General features: G+C 56.8%; 1 protein-coding gene across 1 annotated transcript; it reads right to left on the bottom strand.

Moving 5' to 3' along the window:
- Nucleotides 1–1,029: 1,029 nt before the first annotated feature.
- LOC149522200 (E3 ubiquitin-protein ligase TRIM39-like) lies at nt 1,030–17,773 on the bottom strand. Its single transcript, XM_089770602.1, has 6 exons — nt 17,298–17,773; nt 9,411–9,506; nt 8,062–8,292; nt 7,266–7,288; nt 7,054–7,166; nt 1,030–6,034 (listed from the first exon to the last, which is right to left on the bottom strand). Exons 1-6 carry the CDS (start codon nt 17,712–17,714, stop codon nt 5,484–5,486), a joined length of 1,431 nt encoding a protein of 476 aa, XP_089626728.1. The 5' UTR covers nt 17,715–17,773; the 3' UTR covers nt 1,030–5,483.
- Between the last annotated feature and the right edge of the window lie 2,416 nt (nt 17,774–20,189).

The following is a 20,189-nucleotide window of genomic DNA, read 5'->3' as shown; positions in this document are numbered from 1 at the left end:
AGCCCAGTCATACAGAAGACTCTGTGGCACCATCAGCAGAGAGTGTCTTAGCTGAGCAAACCAATTCCTGAGGCAACCAGCAGGTGGCGCTGCCCTAGGCAGTGAATCCCCTTGTGCCTGAGCCCTTAATGGCCAATCTCCACTACGCAAGACCCAGCGGCTCTGTCAGTTCGTCGGGGGCTCTGGTACTTGCTGGAGACGTGCGTGAGCGGCAACGCGGTACCAGAGTGAGTGGGGCACCATGCAGCTCCCGCCAGACTCCAACCCTCCATTCCCTTGCGGCAGACGGGGAGACTCCGAACAAGACGAGCCCGACAAGCAGGAATTCTTTGCAAACAGATATAATTATTTATTTCGTTTGCCTCTGGGTAGGCCCAGCCCCATCTATAGCAACACTGCAGCTGTGCCCGGAGTTCCCAGAGTCCTTCATTCTTTCAGTGGGGGGACGCAGGAGTCAGGCAGGGGGTTGGAGGTGTGTGGGAGGGGGCTCAGTGCAGAGAGCTGGGTGTGTTCGGAGCTCAGGGCAGGTTGGGAGGGGGGCGAGATTCAGGGCAGGGAGTGGAGTGAGGAGTCAGGGCAGGTGCTGGGAGATCAGGGCGGGGGGTGAGGGATGGAGGTTTCAAGGAAGAGCTCTGGGAGATCTTTGGGTCTAAGCGATGGGGGGGGGGGGATGCAGCCACCGGAGCAGGAGATGGGGGCTCAGGGCAGGGAGCTGGGAGGTTGTAGGGAGTTAATGGGGCTGCCCACAGCAGAGAAGGTGGAGCTGCTCCAATGGCAGCTCCTCTCAGGGGGTTGCAATGGGGAGGGCTGTGGTACTCACTCCCTGGTAGAAGCAGCTGACTAGACAGTGCAGCCCCAGCCCCCAGGGGGAGCGACTGAGGCAGATGCTGCCCCCTGGGGGCAGAGACAGAAGCTGCTGGGCCGCTGGGGTAGCTGCTTCTCGCCACCCTGGGCTGGCTGGGGAGCTGAAGCAGCCGTTGACGGGGCAACCTTGGAATTCTGCGGGGGGGGGAAGGGGGGGAGGCTGCAGCTGCTCCCCACGTGCCTTCTTCTGCATGGGCCTCTTGCAGCTTCTGCTCCTCCCCCAGGTCCTGGTCCCACCACTACGGCCTTTATATAGTGATTGTTCCCCCAGCCTCAGCCAATCAGCTTCCACCCGCACCTCCTTTCAAAGCTGTATTGTAAAATGTAATTGAAAGTGTAACACATTTCAAACACTGAGGGTACGTCTACACTAGCTTGTTAGTTTGAGCTAGGTAGGCAAATGTGGGTAACCGGAGTTGCGAATGAATCCCAGGATTTAAATATCCTTGTGTGACGGCGCGGACAGGCCCCGCACTGACGAACAGGGGATAGCCCAGGCCCAGCTGGCGGAGGAAGCCCTGCCCCTCCGACTCTGCTGGGCATGCTCCCAGCAGCGGCCGGGTATAAAGGCAGAAGGAGCCCAGCAGTCAGGGAGTCCGCAAGGTGAGGGAGGAGGCCAGACCGGGCCAGTGTTCCTACAGCAGCTGGGACCAGAGTCGCCGCCCATGCCGGACCCTGACCCAGAGAAAGCAGCCACTGACCTAGGGTGGCAGGAGCGCGCCCACAACCCCGGCAGGTTCTGCCTCAGAGGCGAATGGGCCCCAGGAGAACTGGGGCGTGGTAGGAAGCAGCCCAGGGCAAAGGATATAAAGTTTGGCTCGGCCTATACCGGCCGGATTCCCCGCCGAGCAGGCAGGAGCTATAGGCCCTGCCTAAAGGGCCCTGGGCTGGGACCCGGTGGAGCGGGAGGGCCTGGGTCCTCCTACCACCCGTTTTCCCTTCCCTGGAGAAGCAAACCCCAGGCCAGGTAGGAGGGGGCCGAAACCCCTGACAGGGGTGTACCCCCTGACACCGCTATTTTGAAAAAAAAATTAAATAGCTTGTTTCGAAATAGCGTATCCACACTACAGGGAAGCCTCAAAACTAGTCCAAGGAAGGCTCCCCTAATGTGGACGCACTACCTCAAGTTAGAGCCCCAGAAAGCACTGGGGAGTAATGACTTTGAATGGCTCTGGGGAGGGACTGTTTCAAAATAGCAGCAGCGGAGCGTCCACACGACCGCTATTGGAAATAGCTATTTTGGGAGATTTATTCCTCATGGAACGAGATTTACAGAATAAGCCGCCTGTTATTTCAAATTAATTTCAAAATAACAGAATTGCTGTGTAGACGCTCTCAACGTTATTTCGGAACAACGGCTGCTATTCCAAAATAGCACTGCTGTGTAGATGCACCCTGAGACTCATCTACCCTAAAGGAATGACTACATCAGGGAGACTTAATCTCTGCTGTTTTTCTGTGTATTTGAAGGTGGATGTTCTCTCTGGAGAGAGAGTGAGAGCGTGCGCAAGAGAGAGTGTGTGTGTGTGCGCGTCTGTGTGTAGGGAAAAGGTGACTGATTCTGCACTAATGTTAACTGGAGTTTTAGCATTAACTTCAGTGGGTCCACGATTACACTCATTGCGGTTTTTGTCTCTTCTTTCATACGAAGTTTCTGTTTCATACCCCTGTGACAGGCCTCTCCCCCGACAGGCGCGTTACGGGCAGGGCTCAGTATGAGAGCTAAGGGCTGTAGGTCCCTGTTGTTTCTGGGATCCGGGGTGTTTTCAAAGAGCGACAACAATCCCCGCACTCTGGCTGAGCAGTGCTGTCGGCGTTACAAACGCTGGGCCTCTGAGTGCCCAGAGTCAATCCGGGCTGGATAAAAGCCACCCTGCGCAGTCCAGCCGGCCCTTCTCAATGGCTGGTGGGCCTGGGGCCCGGGCGGGATCGCTGCATCCTGTGACTGTCAGCGCTGCCCCAGGCCCAGCACAGACACCTGGGGGCAGTGGGGAGATGGGGCCTGCACCAAGGGGGAGCCCAGCTGTCCGCCGCACATGGAAGCCAGGCCCCTTGGGCCCCTCCCCACCAAGTGGTACAAGCCTCTCTAGGGGAGCAGGTGTGGCTGGAGCAGCCCATCCCAGCACGCCTCTGAGGGCAGTGGGAGGGGCACACAGCTGTGGGGGGACCCTGGGCAGCCACGCAGTTTACGTTATCCTGGGGCCTGCCCTGCTGGTGCAGCCAACACACTGCCAGCATCGGCGCTTGCCCTGCAGGTGCGGAGCCATGCTCGGAGCAAGGCTGGTGGAGGGTTTGCTGCCCTGGGACCAGGGTAAGGGCAAGCGGGGTCCCTGGTGGCTGGGTATCAGCCATTTCCGACTGCTCCATGGTCCTGCAGCTCCACCTCAGAGTCCTGGTGACAGACATCAGTCGGCTGACCTGCGGCCATGTGGCAAGAGGGCACGGTTGTGCAGGACATTTGATGGACATTACAGAACAAGGAATCCACAGTAGCCCAAATACACTTTTAATATGCCTTTCTTGAGCAACTCAGGAGCCATTCAGAAGCAATATTTATATTTTAGTAAGATGCAATTAAAAAGCATTAAAAGCAGGCTAAAAGCAATGTTTCAACTGAGTAATTAACAGTCTAATTCTTAACCCAATTTAGCAGCCTAATTCTTAACCCAATTGTAACACACACACTCAGACACACTCACACATCCCACTCACCCTCCGGGGCTGGCCAGACCCCAGGTAATGTTGGTTAATTCGGTTGCGGCGGAAGTCCGACATGCACGTCCCCCCAATATGCTGAATTGATGGACTCCGACTTGCGTGGGAAATTGGTGTGGTGTCTATCCCCTCGGCAAGGGGCAGTTCCAGGGGGGTGATGTCCGACAATCTCACCACTGGTGGGTGCATTTGCGACCGATCTTGGAGCACCCTGCTTCCAACACCCAATTCTGCTCACCTATCCAGGAGCGATAAGCAACGGAGTGTCCTGGGTCAGGTTCCTCCCTTGTTACTCCTTCGTATCTGGATCATTTCCTCCTGCTGCACTGCTTTGTCTCCTCAGCACACACGGTCTTTACTTTCACACAGTCCTTTCTCTCAGAGTTGTAAACAAGCCCACAATCCTCTGGGGCACTGACTCAGCCCCTAGAATGGCCTCTCGTCAGCTCGCTTACTGTGAATTCACTCATGCCAACCACTCACATGACCCATGATCCGTGACAGCAGCTCTCCCCACCCACCCCTCCATCATGCTGGGACCAGCTTCCCCCCTCGGCTGAGTCTGCAGGGCAAAGCGGCCCTTACAGCAGGGCCCCAGCACTCCCCTGCCTGACCCCTGCAGCTGTGCAAGTCCCCTCTGTGCAGGGGCAGCCCTAGACTAGCTGCCAGCAACTGGCATCTTAGGCAACCCATGCAATCGGCACCCCCACCTCCAAACCCCTCAATGACATTGCGCCACCATTTGGCGCCCCATTTAACTTGGTGCCCTACGCAACCGCCTAGTTCGCCTATATGGACAGAGACTGCCCCGGGCAAGGAAAGGCTGGGACTTTGCCATCACTCACAGGCCTCATCTGCCCTGCTCTGCCATTTCTGCCAGGGGCTCTTCCTCCTTGGGGCCGCTCTCCCCTCCCCTCATTACCTCCCTGTGATGGGGCATCTGCCCTGCACTGGCCCTTTATGGGCAAACCCTGCCCTAAGCCAGGGCTGAGAGCAAAGCCCCAGCTGAGGCCATTATTGCTAATTGGGGCCCAGCTGGGGGCTGTTTAACTAAGGGCTCCTGGAGGGAGAGGGGAGGGCTCGCTCTGGCTCCAGCCCAGGAGCAGACGGGACCTGGCTGCCAGGGAGGCTGGAGGCTTCCTGACACAGGGCAGGGGAGCTCTGGCCTGACCTCACTCCCAGGCTGCAGGGCCCGAGGCCAGGCCTGAGAGGGGCCCAGAGACACTGGAGTGGTCGTGTCCTGAAGAGGAGGCTGTGGCCTGAGAGCGAGCCGGGTCTGGGACTGACACAGGGGACACTGGCCAGGAGGCGGCGTTCAGTGAGCAGATATGAGCCAATTCCCAGTGCTACCAGTGTCTGCTCCGGGACACTCCCCCTCCCCTGATCTGGGCACCTCCCTTCCTCCTGCTGCACCCTCCTCCCCATCCTTGCCCACAGCAGCTGCCCCAATATTGCAGCCTGCACTCCTGAAGCCGGCACCCCACTTGCCCTGCACCCCCTCTGCCCCTGCTGCTGGGTCCCCCTAATCCCTTCTTTCCCCCTCTCCTCTCCCTCATCTCCCAGATGTGGAAGCCTAGAGGGGAGGAGGGGCAGAGGTCAGGCACATGATGCTTTTGATCCCATCCCCATGGGGTCAGTGCTGGGAGGGGGCAGTCTGTGCCGCAGGGATCTCTGGCTACATCTGCACGGCATCCCAGACCCAGGCTCTGAGCTGGCCTCATTGGGGTGGATTTAGCGGGTGCAGCGAAGACCCTCCCCCAATCAAGCACCAGTCACTCCCCCTCCCCCCATGCGCTACCCCTGGCAGGAAGTGAAGGGGGAGCTGACAGGAGAGCATCTCCCTCTGACCCCACAAGCTGCAGCCCCTGCGATAACGAGCCCAAGGGCAGCTGAGGTTGAGAGTCTCAGTTCACTGTACAAGGATGCTCTCCGGCTGGCACCGGTACTGGGCAGATGGTCAGGGAGGCTCCGTTGGCATTGATAAGGAAATAAGGGCGGAGCGTCCCGGAGAAGGTGTCGGTGAAAGTGAAGAGATGGGACCTGTCAGTCACATTGTAAAATGAGACCTCGCCCGCCTCGTAATCCAGGAAAATCCCCACCCGCCGTGGCCTGGCGCTCACGGGGACGGGGGTCATGGGGGAGGTGAAGGCCTCGTACTTCCCATCACTCAGTGTCATGACCCAGAATCCGTTCTTGGGTTTGTATGAGAACTGCCCCTTCCTGCTCACAGAGTCCCTGCAAACCCCCAGGTGCCAGAGAGTCGTGTCTCCCACCTCCACCTCCCAGTAACGCCGCCCGCCCGCCAACCCCTCAGCACCCAGGACTATGGTATATTTCTCAAATCTCGCAGGGGTGTCGGGCAGAGCCTGGCGCGTGGCTCCACAGCTCACACTTTTCCGATCCATGGACACAACGAGCTTGGGATGAGCCGTGTCTGGATCCAGAGTCATGTCCACTGGGGAGAGAGTCACAGAGTCAGTGCCGGGGCCGGGGCAGGGGCTGGTCCCTGGGATGAGCAGCAAATTAACCTGCCTCCCCGTGGTGGTGATGGTGGGATGTTGTCTGAGGGGAGTCAGGGTCCCTCTGCCTGTGAGGAGACAATGGGGGCAAGGGCAGGAGGGGCAGGGAGGTGTCAGTGGGGGAGGGGAGGTGGCTGTTGATGCTGGGAGAGAGGTGGGAGAGATTGGGAAAGGCAGGTCCAAGGGCAAGGGGGGGCAAGAGGAGCGGGCACAGAACAGGGGGATGAAGGGGTCTGGGGAGCAAGGGGAGGGGTGGGTATCAGAGAAGAGCGGCAGGGCAGGGGAGCAGAGGGAGGTGTGAGGAGAGGGACGGGGGGAGCAGGTACAGGGCTAGAGGAGGGGTGGGCATGGGGGGTAGGGGCAGGCAGGTGCAGGGGTCAGAGAGGATGGGGAGAGGGCAGGTCCCACGAGGGCACAGGGCGTGAGAAGGGCAGGAGGTGGGAGACCAGGGGAGGGGCATTAAGGAACAGGGCAGTGAAGGCAGTGGCAGGCACCAGGGCAGCAGAAGGAAAGGGGAGGGGCGGCTGCCAGGCAGTAAAAGGGGGTGCAGTGGTGGGTAGACTCCAGGGTGCAGAGGGCGTTGGGGAGGGGCAGGTACAAGGGCAGGGGGAAGGAAGGGAGGACGGGGGAGCAGAGGTGGGGAATAGAGCCATGTGCCAGGGAGGCAAAGCGGGGGGCAGGGGTTCAGGTCCCAGGGGGGCAGAAAGTGGGGAGAGACACAGACAGATCCTCCATGACCCGTCAGCGCAGCCCCCAGCACATGGGCCCAGGCCAGGCCTCACAGCCCCTGCTCAGCCTGTAGCTGGGCCGGCTCTGGGTGCCAGCAGGCGGGTGTAAATAGCAGCAAACTCCCCTGCACTGAGCCCATCAGCCTCCAGCTCCCAGCCAGGTCCATCTAGGACCTGCCCAGAGCTTCTGTCACCAAACGACTTGATGGCCCAGGGGCTCCACTCACCAGCGAAGTTCTTGAGCATTTCTCGCATTTCCAGGCAGCGCGCTGGGATTCGATACACGTGCTGCAGGTCGGTGGGAACGGCTTCAGGCTCCTGGAGTTTCAAATTTTTGCTCCTAGGATACAAACATCCCCCCATCACTTGGATGCTGCGGGCGCCCCTCATCCCAGAGCTGCCTCCAAGAACGCAAGAGCAACGTGCACCAGACTCCTACCTGCTCAGAGTGTCCCTTGCACCCTGGAAGGAGAAAGAAAAGCAAGGAGCTCAATGAACACCACGTGCAAAAACCAGCCACTTTTCACGCTGCCCAACCACTTTTCATCTAGAAAACAAACCTGCCCATCTGGGTTCACCATCCCTCTGGGGTAAAACCTCACACACCCTTTTGCCGTTCATTTCATGCAGGTGCAATAGAATTTAGCTGCGTCTTTTCTCCCCACTAGGGCCCTGCCCCACCATTGCACGTCCCAGAATCTGTGGTCACATCTAATCTGAACTGCTATTTCGGGAGACTGCCAGTATCCCAAAATAGCAACGCCACGTGTAAGCAACGCCTCTGCTTTTTTGGAAAAAGTTTGAAAAAGCGGATGTGCTCTTCTGCCGTCCCTGCAAACCTCATTCTACAGAGAAGAAGGGGAGTGTGGCAAGAACACTTTCCTTTGAAATTCGGTGCCGTGTAGACGTGCCGTTTTGAAAGAGCCTCTTTGGAAAATAAATTGGAAAAAGAGATGCAAATTGCGACTCTTTTTCCGGTTTAACATTGCAGTGTAGACCTGACCTGTGTTTGTAACCCCCATGCCCTGGAGTCACAGCAGCGATGAGTTTAGCTCAGTGTCATTTCTGCCTCATCCATGTCACTCCCAGGCCCTCCCTGGGTCTCCCCTCCCATGAGAAATGTGAGGTGCCGCGGGACTTCTCCTTCTCACTGCGTTTACTCTCCTTCCCAGGACCCGGGACCATGGATCCGAGCTGGAATTCTGGCTGGGGGCAGAGCTTTGATGCCATCTCACCTTCAGCAGCTCGACAGCCGGTTCCAGACACTTCCCCTCCATCTCTGTGATTAGCTGCTGCAGGGTGGTGCTTTGCTGGGAGAGTTTGGCCACATTTTCCTGGAGTCTCTGCAGCGTCTCCTGCTCCTCCTCCGCCAGCCTCTGCAGAAGCAGCTGCTCCTCCTCCCTCAGCAGCGTGTGCAGCTTGTTAAATTCAGCAGCAATCGTCTCCCGCTTCGCCTGCACTTTCCTCTGGAGAAGGAAGAGCAGAGAGTAAACGGGAGCCCGAGAAGCAGGGAAGATCCGATCTGTGGGGGGGGGGGGGCGAGGACAGTTACTTCCCTGGGAACCACACCAGAAAGTTCCCGCTGGGGAGCCGGGTCTGTCACTTCCCCATAAACAAGGAGTCCGGACTCCTGGTCTGTACCCTGGAGGGTTGTTTTGGCTCTGAGTTCACAGGGACAGCTCCATAGTGGAGGAACTGAGGGCAGAGGGGCGATGCGCAGGGGACTGCACGGGGTATCTGGGGAGATTTGGGTGCCAGGGCCGGGCGCACACACCCGGGGGAGCAAGATGCAGGTGATACTTGTTCTTTGACAGCCTGCTCCCAGGGCTGCCGTGCTCAGGACCCAGGGCTGCGCCCAACAACCCTTTGGGGTCATCCTGAGCGCTCATGGGTGTTGGGCACCCAGGGCACTGCCAGGGCTGGATATGGCCTCATCCAGCCTGGCCAAGTGCCCCGTGCCCGTGTGCCCAGCGACTGGCCAGTGCCCTCCTCGCACCCTACACACTCTGCGGGGAAGCAGGGGAAGCAGAAGAGACGTTTTGTCCCCAGCTAGGGATCAGGTGACCACACGATGGCAGCAGAGGCTGGGAAGTGGCCGGGCCCTGCCTGGCTTTCCCATGACCTGCCCTTGGCTCTGCTTGCCCAGGGGGTGTCCCCGCTGCAGTGGGGCATGAAGGCACCAGCCGGCCTTGGTGGAGCTAGCTAGGGGGCTGGGAGCTGGGAAGCCCCCTGGGCAATGACTCAGGTGCCAGCTGTGGGTGCCCTGCAGACGTGCTCTGGGGCAGATTTCTCACAGAGCTCCCCCGCCCCCGGCTGGTTCAATGGTCACAAGACTCAGGCCCCGGCCCAGCCGGCTGAGTGACGCTGAACCTCAGCCAGGGGGTGAATCCTCTGCCCAGTCCCCAGCTCCAGTGTGTGAGGGGCCGGGGCAGACAGGCTGCAGGGACTTTGGGGGGGGGGGTAAGGGGAGGGAACAGCCCCTTGGCACCAGGCTGCAGAGGGGCTGTGGGGCAACGTCATGGAGGCCTCTGAATCCGGCTGGCTGCCACGGGAAGAGCTGAGGGAGAGAAACCCAGACACCCACCTGCCACTTTGTGCTCTTCGCCTTCTCTTCAGCCGTCAGCTCCAGGCCCTTCGCCAGCGCCTCCCTCAGCGGGACCAGGGCCTCCTGGAGTTTCTCCTGCAGGGCAGTGGGTGACAAACACACATCACCTGCCTGCCCGGCGGGGCGAGCGTCATGCCCAGCGGCCTCCTGCACACACCCAGGGACCCACCTTCAAGGAAGCAGCCGCCCAGCCCAGCCGCCCCACAGGCACCGTGGGAGCAGAGACCCTGGCTCTGCACAGGGGACCTGCCTCCTGCAGCCACTCAGGGCATCTCCACCCCTGTGTTAGCTCAGATGCCACGTCCCCACGCGCGGGCCAGAGGGGACACAGCTGGGGAGCCCCTGAATGGACCCTCCAGCCAGTGAGAGTGAGGAGCCAGGGCAGGAACATCACTGCACCACGCCCCAGACCCAGACCCAACTCTTGGGGCGGTGGGGCCTGACACAGCTCCCCTCCCTGCAGGCCCAGCCCTGCCTCTTCCCACCCTGCTCTGTCCCCACTGCACCCCTTCCCCTAAGCCCTGCCCCGCTCTGCCCTGCCCCTCACATGTCCCCTCCTGCCCCCTCCAATCCCCATTTGCCCCTTCCCCTAAGCTCTGCCCCACTCCATCCTGCCCCTTCCCGCCCTTCACTTGCTCGCTGGCACCCCCCATTCACCCCTTCCCACCAGCCCTGTGAGTCATTACTGGGGGCTGGTGCTGGCAGTAGGGTTGGGCACCTGCACTCACCATGGCAGCAGGGAGCGGAGTGACCCAGTCTGGTGCCCCCTTGCTGGTGCCAGGCCCCCCGGTGATCCTGCAGGCCTCCCTGGGTCTCATCCCCTCCCTCCCAAAGCTCAAGGCCCAGACTGGCTGCCCCGAACTGCCCCATGGATGGGACGGCTCTGCCCAGAGCCAGGCAGGAGCCAGACCAACACTCGGCTCTCCTCTGCCTGCCCAGGCTCTCCTGGGGGCTCCCTCCACAGCAGCTCAGGGCCTGGTGCCAGGGCAGCCCCCTTGGCAGCACAGAGCGGAGCTGCGATGCAGCTGGAGATCGGGGAGGCCCAGGGGACACTCGGTCTGGGGGAACAGACGCTGGTAACTGCGGCTGGGTGGGAGCCACCCTGGTTCCCTTCCCCTTTTGCTGCCTGTGAGTCATTCACCCCGCACAGCAAGGTGCTCCTGCCCCATCAGCCCCACTCTGGGCAGCACCTCAGGCAGCCCCTCAAGCCAGGGAGCCGGCAGGGGCTGGTGGGAGACAGGAGCCGGCAAAACATTCTTCCCAAAGCCGTTATTCCGAAATCCCACACTCCGCGTCGACACACAAGCCGTTACTGCGACATGATGTCGAGCTGGAGGGCTTCTTACTCCAACTCCCGTAACCCTCCTAGAGTGAGGAGTGGGGGGCAGAGGGCTCTGTCTCCAAATAACTGCTGTGTTGATGCTCCCAAATTCAAAATCAGCTATTTCGACTTAAGCAATTAACGTAGCTCAAGTTACGTCTCTTATTTCATTTCCTGCTTGCGCTGCTTCCTGCTGCGCCTCTTCCTCCCTTGCCCCTGGCACCAGCTCCTGCTCCTCCCCTTGGGCCTCTCTCCGACATAGGCAGCAAGGGGGGGTGTGAGTGGGGAGGCAACTAGTCACATCACTAGTTCACTATCCCCTACATTTCTGCTTATCAGAGGGTCGACTGCCATCCAGACCCGGAATCTCGAGAGGTGTGCTGCTTACAGGGAGCTCGAATTCAGGATGTGGCTGAGAGAACTGATCAAACCTTCCGATCGCTTCCCCTTCCTGCTTCTCCACGTGGGAACTAACGATATGGCCAAGAATGACCTTGAGTGCGTTACTGCGGATTATGTAGCGCTGGGAAGAAAGATCCAAGAACTCGGAGCGCAAGTGGTGTTCTCGTCCATCCTCTCTGTCGAAGGGAAAGGACTGGGCCGGGATCATCGAATTGAGGAGGTAAATGCGTGGTTGCGCAGGTGGTGTCGGAGAGAGGGCTTTGGTTTCTTCAACCATGGGACTCTGTTCCAGGCACAAGGATTGTTAGGAAGAGATGGGATCCACCTAACCAAGAGAGGAAGGAGCATCTTCGCGGGCAGGCTTGCAAACCTAGTGAGGAGGGCTTTAAACTAGGTTCGTCGGGCGATGGTGACCAAAACTCTGAGGGGAGTGGGAAAGTCGGATACCGGGAAGAAATGCAAAGAGGAACAAGCAACAAAGGAAGACCCCTGATTCGAATGGAGAAAATAGGGCGATCAACTGGTTACCTGAGGTGTTTGTACACTAATGCGAGAAGCCTGGGCAACAAACAGGAAGAACTGGAGGCCCTGGCCCAGTCCAAGAAATATGATTTAATTGGGATAACAGACTTGGTGGGATGACTCACATGACTGGAGCACTGTCATGGAAGGGTATAGACTGTTCAGGAACAACAGGCAGGGGAAAAAAGGAGGAGTTGCACTATATGTAAGAGAGCACTACGATTGCTCTGAACTCCAGTATAAAGAGGGAGAAGAACCTGTTGAGAGTCTATGGGTTAAGTTTAGAGGTGGAAACAAAAGGGGTGATGTTGTGGTTGGTGTCTGCAACAGGCCACCGAATCGGGTGGATGAGGTAGATGAGGCTTTCTTTGGACAACTGAGAGAAGCTTCCAGATTGCAGGCCCTGGTTCTCATTGGGTACGTTACTCACCCTGACATCTGTTAGAAGACCAATACAGCAGTACACAGACAATCCAGGACGTTTTTGGAGAATGTTGGGGATAACTTCTTGGTATAAGCATTGAAGGATCTGACCAGGAGCTGTGCGCAGCTTGACCTTCTGCTCACAAACAGGGAGGAACGAGTAGGGGAAGTAGAGGTGGGTGACAACCTGGGAAGCAGTGATCATGAGATGGTAGATTTCAGGATCCTGACCAAAGGAAGAAAGGAGAGTAGTAAAATACACACCTTGGACTTCAGAAAAGCAGATTTTGACTCCCTCAGGGTATGTCTACACTACCCCGCTAGTTCGAACTAGCGGGGGTAATGTAGTCATCCGCAGTTGCAAATGAAGCCCGGGATTTGAATTTCCCGGGCTTCATTTGCATGAAGCCGGCCGGCGCCATTTTTAAATGCCGGCTAGTTCGAACCCCGTGCCGCACGGCTACACGCGGCACGGAGTAGCTAGTTCGGATTAGGCTTCCTAATCCGAACTAGCTACTCCATGCCGCGTGTAGCCGCGCGACACGGGGTTCGAACTAGCCGGCATTTAAAAATGGCGCCGGCCGGCTTCATGCAAATGAAGCCCGGGAAATTCAAATCCCGGGCTTCATTTGCAACTGCGGATTACTACATTACCCCCGCTAGTTTGAACTAGCGGGGTAGTGTAGACATACCCTCAGACACCTGATGGGCAGAATCCCCTGGGATGCTAGCATGAAGGAGAAAGGAGTCCAGGACAGCTGGCAGTATTTTAAAGAAGCCTTATTGAAGGCACAGAAAGAAATCATCCTGACGCATAGCAAGAGAAGCAAATATGGTAGGAGACCGGATGGCTTACAGGGGAAATCCTTGGTGAATTTAAGCACAAAAAGGAAGCTTACAAAAAGTGGAAACTTGGACAAATGACCAGGGAGGGATTTAAATGTATAGCTTGAGAGTGCCGGGGGGTTATCAGGAAGGCGAAAGCGCAGATGGAACTGCGACTGGCTAAGGATGTGAAGGATAACAAGAAAGGTTTCTACAGGCATGTCAACAAGAAGAAGGTGATCAGAGAGAGTGTTCATACCTACTGGATGAAGGAGGTAACCTAGGGTACGTCTACACTACAGCGCTAGTTCGAACTAACTTAGTTCGAATTAGTTAATTCGAACTAAGCTAGTTCGAACTAACGCATCTAGAACTAAAAACTAGTTCGAACTAGCGTTTTGCTAGTTCGAACTAGTAAGTCCACATTGAGTGGACTCTGAACAGGGCTTAATGATGGCCGGAAGCAGTGCCGGCAGGGCATAAAAGGAGGACTTAGAGCATGGAGATACTGTCTCAGGCTAGCCGAGGGCTGCGCTTAAAGGGTCCCGACCCCCACCCCGGACACACAGTTCTAAGGGGTGCCCCGCTTGCAAAGAAGTTCTGGCTTGGAGTGCCCTGAGTGCCCACACTGGGCACATCACACCACTCGGCCATCAGCCCGGCTGCACTTGCCGCAGGCTGCCATCTGGGGAGAGGGAGTAATTGGGGGGCTGCAGGAGAGCTTCCACCCCCAGAAGCCCGCAGAGCCAGCCCAGTCCTCCCCATCGGGGGCTCGTACCCCATTCCTCCCTCACCTCCTTCCACTTGCCCTTCCCTAGCCCCCCTTCTTCTTGATGTACAAAATAAAGATAACGTTTCTTCCAACATTGACTCTGTCTTTATTGAACAAAACTGGGGGAGACTGGGAAAAGGAGGTGGGAGAGGGGAAGAGAAAGGCTGGGAGAGGGGAGGGCAACTAACATGATCAGGGGTTGGGAACAGGTCCCAGATGAAGAGAGGCTACAGAGACTGGGACTGTTCAGCTTAGAAAAGAGGAGACGGAGGGGGGACAGGATAGAGGTCTGTAAAAGCAGGGGTTGGGTGGAGAGGGTGCATTCAGAAAAGTTCTTCCTGAGTTCCCATAAAGAAGGACTAGAGGACACCAAAGGAAAGGAATGGGTAGCAGGCTTGAAACTAGTAAGAGAAAGTTGTTGTTCTTGACAAAGCAAATAGTTAACCTGTGGAACTCCTTGCTGCAGGAGGCTGTGAAGGCTAGAACTAGAACAGAGTTTAAAGGGAAGTGAGATCAAGTCATGGAGGTTGGGTCCATGGAGTCCTATTAGCCAGAGGGTAGGAGTGGTGTCCCTGCCCAAAGTTTGTGGAAGGCTGGAGAGGGATGGCACGAGACAAATGGCTTGGTCATTGTCTTCGGTCCATCCCCTCCAGGGTCCCTAGGGTTGGCCGCTGTGGGCAGACAGGCTACTGGGCTAGATGGACCTTTGGTCTGACCCAGGACGGCCATTGTAAGCTCAGGGCTCAGTGTCGGGGGTCTCAGTGGACCCCCTTGATTTTCATGCACACCTGGTCCTGGGTGGCCAGGCTGGCAGCTCTCCTGCCCTAGACGGCCACTTTCCTGTGCCTAGTGCGGAGATCGTGGACGAGGTCCACGATGTCCGCACTAGCCCAGGAAGGTGCCCGCCTCTTGCGGTCCAGGGCAAGCTCCCGGGAGCCGCCAGCCTGGTCCCGGCAAGAGGGGGTGGGCTGGGGGGCATCGGGTGGGTGGCTCTGTGCCGTGCCAGGTGCAGGGTCTGCTAGCTGGGTGCTGGCAGGCTTGCACCTGGCACGGGCACCGTAGCCAGCCCGTGCCCCTTTAAGGGGTCCGGGGCCGGGAGGGGGGCATAGAGTTTCCCTGGTGTTGGCCAGAGTGGCCACCAGGGAAACCTGGGGAGGGCTAGCCTCCCACTAGTTCGAACTAAAGGGCTACACAGCCCTTAGTTCGAACTAGCTAGTTCGAACTAGGCGTTAGTCCTCGTAAAATGAGGTTTACCTAGTTCGAACTAAGCGCTCCGCTAGTTCGATTCAAATTCGAACTAGCGAAGCGCTAGTGTAGCGCATAGGAAAGTTAGTTCGAACTAACGTCCGTTAGTTCGAACTAACTTTCTAGTGTAGACATACCCCTAGTGACAGATGATGTGGGGAAAGCTGAAGTACTCAATGCTTTCTTTGCCTCTGTATTCACGGACAAGATGGGCTCCCAGACTAATGCGCTAAGTGACACAAGATGGGATGAAGATGGACAGCCTGTGGTGGGTAAAGAACAGGTTAGGAACTATTTAGAAAAGCTAATTGTACATAAATTCATGGGTCCGGACTTAATGCATCCGAAGGTGCTGTGGGAGTTGGCAAATGTCATTGAGGAGCCTTTGGCCATTATCTTTGAAAAGTTGTGGATATCCGGAGAGATCCCGGATGATTGGAAAAAGGCAAATGTAGTGCCCATCTTCAAAAAAGGGAAGAACAATAATCCAGGGAACTATAGGCCAGTGAGTCTTACCTCAGTTCCTGGAAAAATCATGGAGGGGATCCTTAAGTAATCTATTTTGAGGCACTTGGAAGAGGGGAAAGTGATCAGGAATAGTCAACATGGATTTACAAAGGGCAAGTCATGCCTGACCAATCTGATTAGCTTCTGTGATGAGGTAACTGGCTCTGTGGATATGGGAAAGTCTGTGGATGTGATATATCTTGACTTTAGCAAGGCTTTTGATATGGTCTCCCACATGAGGCTGGAACGCCAGGGGAGTGAGGTGTCTCCACTGGGGGCCACATCAGGAGGGTTGGGGGGCTGTTTTATTTCCTGGGGGTATTGCCTCTCAATTGTGTGGCCTCTGACTGATTTTTCTATAGGTCAGTGGCCCCAGACCCAAAAAAGTTTCCCCACTCCTGATCTCCAGTTTTCCAGAAGGATCATTTTCTTCATTTTAATCATGTTAGGGCTGATTTAGTTCTCAGAAAGAGCCAATTCCCCCAGACAAAAATAAAATAATTTAAGAGACAGCCATATTTGTAAAATCATACCTATTAAAACATCATTAGACTGTAATTATAATCAAAGCAAGACTGGGCCAGGAGAATACTAAATGAAATCCACTCTGCTCCTCTAACCAAGGCCAAATCTTCACTCTTAAGGAAAGTCAACTTGGCACAGGGCTCAAAGATTGGTACTTCCTAGATTTGCCCCTTTAGACCCTCACCTTCACTTCAAAAATGAGACCCATATCACTGACATAGGCTTAGGACTACCTTGCAGGATACAGCACGGTGGGGGATGAACATCCCGCCTCAGCGTCTCTCCCACCTCAGCCAGGGATGTGAAAAGCCTGCTGCATTTGAACCACTTTGATCCAGTAATCTTGGGAAATAGATGATGGAATTTTCTGGACCATGGGTGTTTGCCATAATGAAAAGTGAGGGATCTGGGAGGGAGACAGGGTGTGTGTGGAGGGAGGGGGTCCTGTGAGGGATGGCAATGGGGTGCTTAAATTCCAGATTTGAAATAGAAATGTATAGTATATGTGTGTATATATTATATAATATATGTATATATATATACACACACACACACACACACATACATACCTACACGCACATATAAGTATAGATATATATGTGTATGTGCATATACATGAAAACTAATGGTGCCCTACGATAACTCAGGTGGTTAATCATTGATTTCCACAGGACGGCTACTTTTACTTCTGGATACCTGAGTGCAATTAAGATGACACTTTTGTACTTTAACTCAAGTCCTTTTCCAGAAGGACACTTTCATTTTTACTTAGTTACATTGTTTTCAAAGTAGCAGGGCTTTTACTCAAGTAACTTTCAGGGGGACTTTTTCCACCGCTGCTGGGTAGGGACGGGAGCTGGTTCTGTGTTACATTATTGAAAGGGAACCTCTAGATACTGAACCCAGCTCCTCTTGCTGCCCCTCCCCCTGCCAGGCGGGTGACAGGTGCGCAGCGAGCAGCCAGCCCCGTTCTCGCCATCAGCGTGCGGAGACTCCCAGTGTCGGCCCAAAGGAGTCGGGATCTTTCCCCATGGCCCCCGGAGCTCACCCCTGGGACACCAGCCCCTTCACTGAGCTGCCTCCCTCCGAGCAGCCAGCTGGGAACAGCTGGCCCTGCCTAGGGAGGGGATAAACCTGGGGCCCGTTAGGGTTTCATGAGGCACAGGCAGTTGGTTTCTAGGTGTCCAGGACTGGCCCAGACGGTCCAGTTTTGCGGTTTCTGTCTGGTAAATAAAAAAGATTGCAAATACCAGACATGTTCCCACCATGTTCAGTATTTTTTGTGAAACCACCTGGCAACCCTACAGGCAGCAGCAGCTCTCACCTGGTACTCCTGGGCCGCCTCCTCGATGGGCACCACCGTGTGGGACTTGTGGTTCCGGGATTTCTCGCACACCAAGCAGATGGCGGCTCCATCGTCCTCACAGAAGAGTTTGAGTCGTTCCTGGTGTCTCTCGCACAGATCCCCCGCTTCCCCATCCCCTGGCTTGGGCCCCAGCTGCCGCAGCTTCTGCACAATGTTGTTCAGCTGGGTGTTGGGCTTGAACTGCCCTTTCTGGAAGGGGGCCCGGCACTGGGGACAGGTCAGGCCCCCCGCTTCCCGTTCCTCGCAGTATTGGGTGAGGCAGGCTCTGCAGAAGTTGTGCCCACAGGCTATAGTCACCGGCTCCGTCAGATACCCCAGGCAGACGGAGCAAGTGGCTTCCTCTTGCAATTCCCCAGGCGTGGCTCTGGCGGCCATGGTGGTCGGGTGTGTGTCTGCTCTTTGCCCCTTGATCGGCCAGGCCGGCTTGCGCTGACAGGGAGGGAGAAGAAGGAAAAGGAGGAGACAGGAAGGGGAGGGACAAAAACACGAAAGTGAAACTGAAAAGAGGGGCCAGGCTGGAGGGAAGGGACCAGGACAGAAAGGGAGGGAGGAACAGGGGCAATAGAGGGTGGGGGATGAAAAGGATCACACTGATCTGTGCTGTGCAAGTCTGGAAGGGACGGCATGTCCCCTGCTCCGCAGGCAGCTCGGCGTGGGTAACCCACTGACTTGGAGCCTGACCGCACTGAGCCTGACAGCTGGAGCTAACTAGTAAGTCTGGTTCAGGGTACGTCTAGACTGCAGAGTTTTCCCAGGATATCCTGGAAAGGGTCTGCTGTGTCCAAGGACCGAGTCTGCTTTTCTGAAAAATTGTTTGGAAAAACAGAGGCATTTTTTGACATCTCTGTAAACCTCGTGGTACGAGGAAGAAGGGATGTTCCGAAAGAGGGTTTTTTCCCGACATTTGTGCCTGTGTAGACTGCTCGAATGTCGGAATAGCCTCGTTCAGAAGAAAAGCAGAAAAAGAGACGCAAATTGCCAACTGCAATTTTCGTCTCTTTTTCTGAATATTCTTTGAGGTGTAGACACGGCCCCGGGGGGGGGGGGGGGGGGGGAAGCTGAGTTCGCCTGTAACTGGAAACTCTTCAGAAACAACGGCCAGTCCTGCAGCACCTTAGAGGCTGACCACACATGAGGCCGGGTGACGAGCTCCCGTGGAAGAAGCAGGCTGTGCCCACGAGAGCTCATCGTACCATCAACGTGTGTTGTTAGCCCTGCCGCACCTGAGGGATAAGTCAGAGGTGAAGGTCAGAGCCACCCAGACGCGGTGGGTCAGGCCTCAAGGGGTGCAATGCTCCTGCCCAGAGGTGACTGGTGCACCGAGGGGACCTTTTGTGGTGCTCCCACACTGCCCCCCGTCGGGCTGGGCCTGCTGCACCCCGGAATTGTAACCCCACTGCTCCAGGCAAGGTTCCCAAGCTCGGGGGCAGGCTCCACTCTGGTGCACAACCCACCTGTGTGGAGTGGGGGGGTGCAGTAGCTCCAGGCCAATGTTTTGGCAGGGAACGTTTTCCCCGGGGCCTGCGTCGCTGCCTCCAGCCATGTGGGGGCTGCTCCCCTCCCCCAGTCCCCACACTGCTCTGGGGAGCAACAGGCATCAGAACAAACCAGCCAATCTCAGACCATGAACTAGTTACCAGGGGTCTCTGGGCTGATTCTCAGAGGGGGCAGCGCCCAGCAAACCCCCCCCCCCCCCACACACACACACTTGGAGTCAGGCTCTCCCAGAGCCCTGGGCTTTGGGTGCAGGCATGGGGCAGAGATTGATGTGAAATAGGAAACCTGCCAGACACTCTCTCTACCCTCCCCCATCCTCAGGCAGAGCTCAGAGCAGAGCCAGCCCCTCCCGGGGTTCCCAGGAAGGCAGTGGCAGCCGCAGGGCCTGGTGCAGAGGGGAGAGGGGCTCTGGCAGGTCAGCGGAAGGGTGGAAGGTAGATTCTGCCCCAGAAAGTTGAGCAGAGAGAGGGAGGGACTGTGGAAGCACAGAAGAGCAGCTCCTAGGCCAGTGAGAAGCAGCAAGAAACCCCCAAGCAACCCTCCTGCCCAGAGCCCTGAGTTTTGATAAAACAAGGAGCAATGGGCTCAAGTTACAGGGGAGGAGGGGGTCTAGGTTGGATATCAGGAAAAACTCTTTCTCTAGGAGGGTGGTGAAGCACAGGGATGGGTTCCCAAGGGAGGGGGTGGAATCTCCATCCCTAGAGGTGTGACCAAGCCCTGGCTGGGATGGTTGAGTTGGGGCTGGTCCTGCTTGGAGCTGGGGGAGGAGGGGTCGGACTATGACTCCTGAGGTCTCTGCCAGCCCTAATCGTCTCTGATTACATGATCCTGGACCTAGACCTGCCTCAGCGGGGGGGCCCTGCACCCTCTCCCCTCGCTGCACTTGTGGAGCTGCCGTGGCCATGGCAGGTTCTTCTCGCCTGGCCCCAAGCTGCCCTGGTAATAGGGGCTGGGGTTGTCGCTCTCCCTGGGGCAGCCTGAATCCTGAATCCCTCCTCCCAGCTCCACCCCCGAGCAATGAGTGAAATGAAGCCTGGACATTTTCATTTCATTTTCAAAAATACCTACTGAGCGCCCAGCTGCGGGTGGGGCACATGCGGTGGCTGAGCGCTGGAGTCAGCCAGGGAGGCACTTTGATTCTAAGCTCCGCCACCCCTCATCTACCTCCTGCCCTCTCCCCCCAGTGAGTGGGGTGCTTCTGGGGCTGGGCTCAGCCACTTTCTCCTGGTTGCCATCCATTTTCAACATCCCGTCCCCCTTCCCCCTCTCCCCCCCCCTCCCCCCGCTGCTGGAGGCTCCCACAGGGCGGTGGAACCATGAATGGGGAGCGGGAGGGGAGGGGTGAGAGCCACT

This window comes from Pelodiscus sinensis, chromosome 19, assembly GCF_052426305.1.
Source record: "Pelodiscus sinensis isolate ZL-2025 chromosome 19, ASM5242630v1, whole genome shotgun sequence".
Lineage (NCBI taxonomy): Eukaryota > Metazoa > Chordata > Testudines > Trionychidae > Pelodiscus > Pelodiscus sinensis.
This window is presented reverse-complemented; position numbering and strand designations above follow the sequence as displayed.

Excerpts from the sequence above, each read along its gene's own strand:
- LOC149522200 (XM_089770602.1), bottom strand. The coding sequence starts at position 17,714 with ATGGCCGCCAGAGCCACGCCTGGGGAATTGCAAGAGGAAGCCACTTGC. Across the intron at positions 9,507-17,297 it reads AGGCGGCCCAGGAGTACCAG|GAGAAACTCCAGGAGGCCCT; the intron begins GTGAGAGCTGCT and ends ACTGCCCTGCAG. Across the intron at positions 7,289-8,061 it reads CGGCTGTCGAGCTGCTGAAG|GGTGCAAGGGACACTCTGAG; the intron begins GTGAGATGGCAT and ends TTCTCCTTCCAG.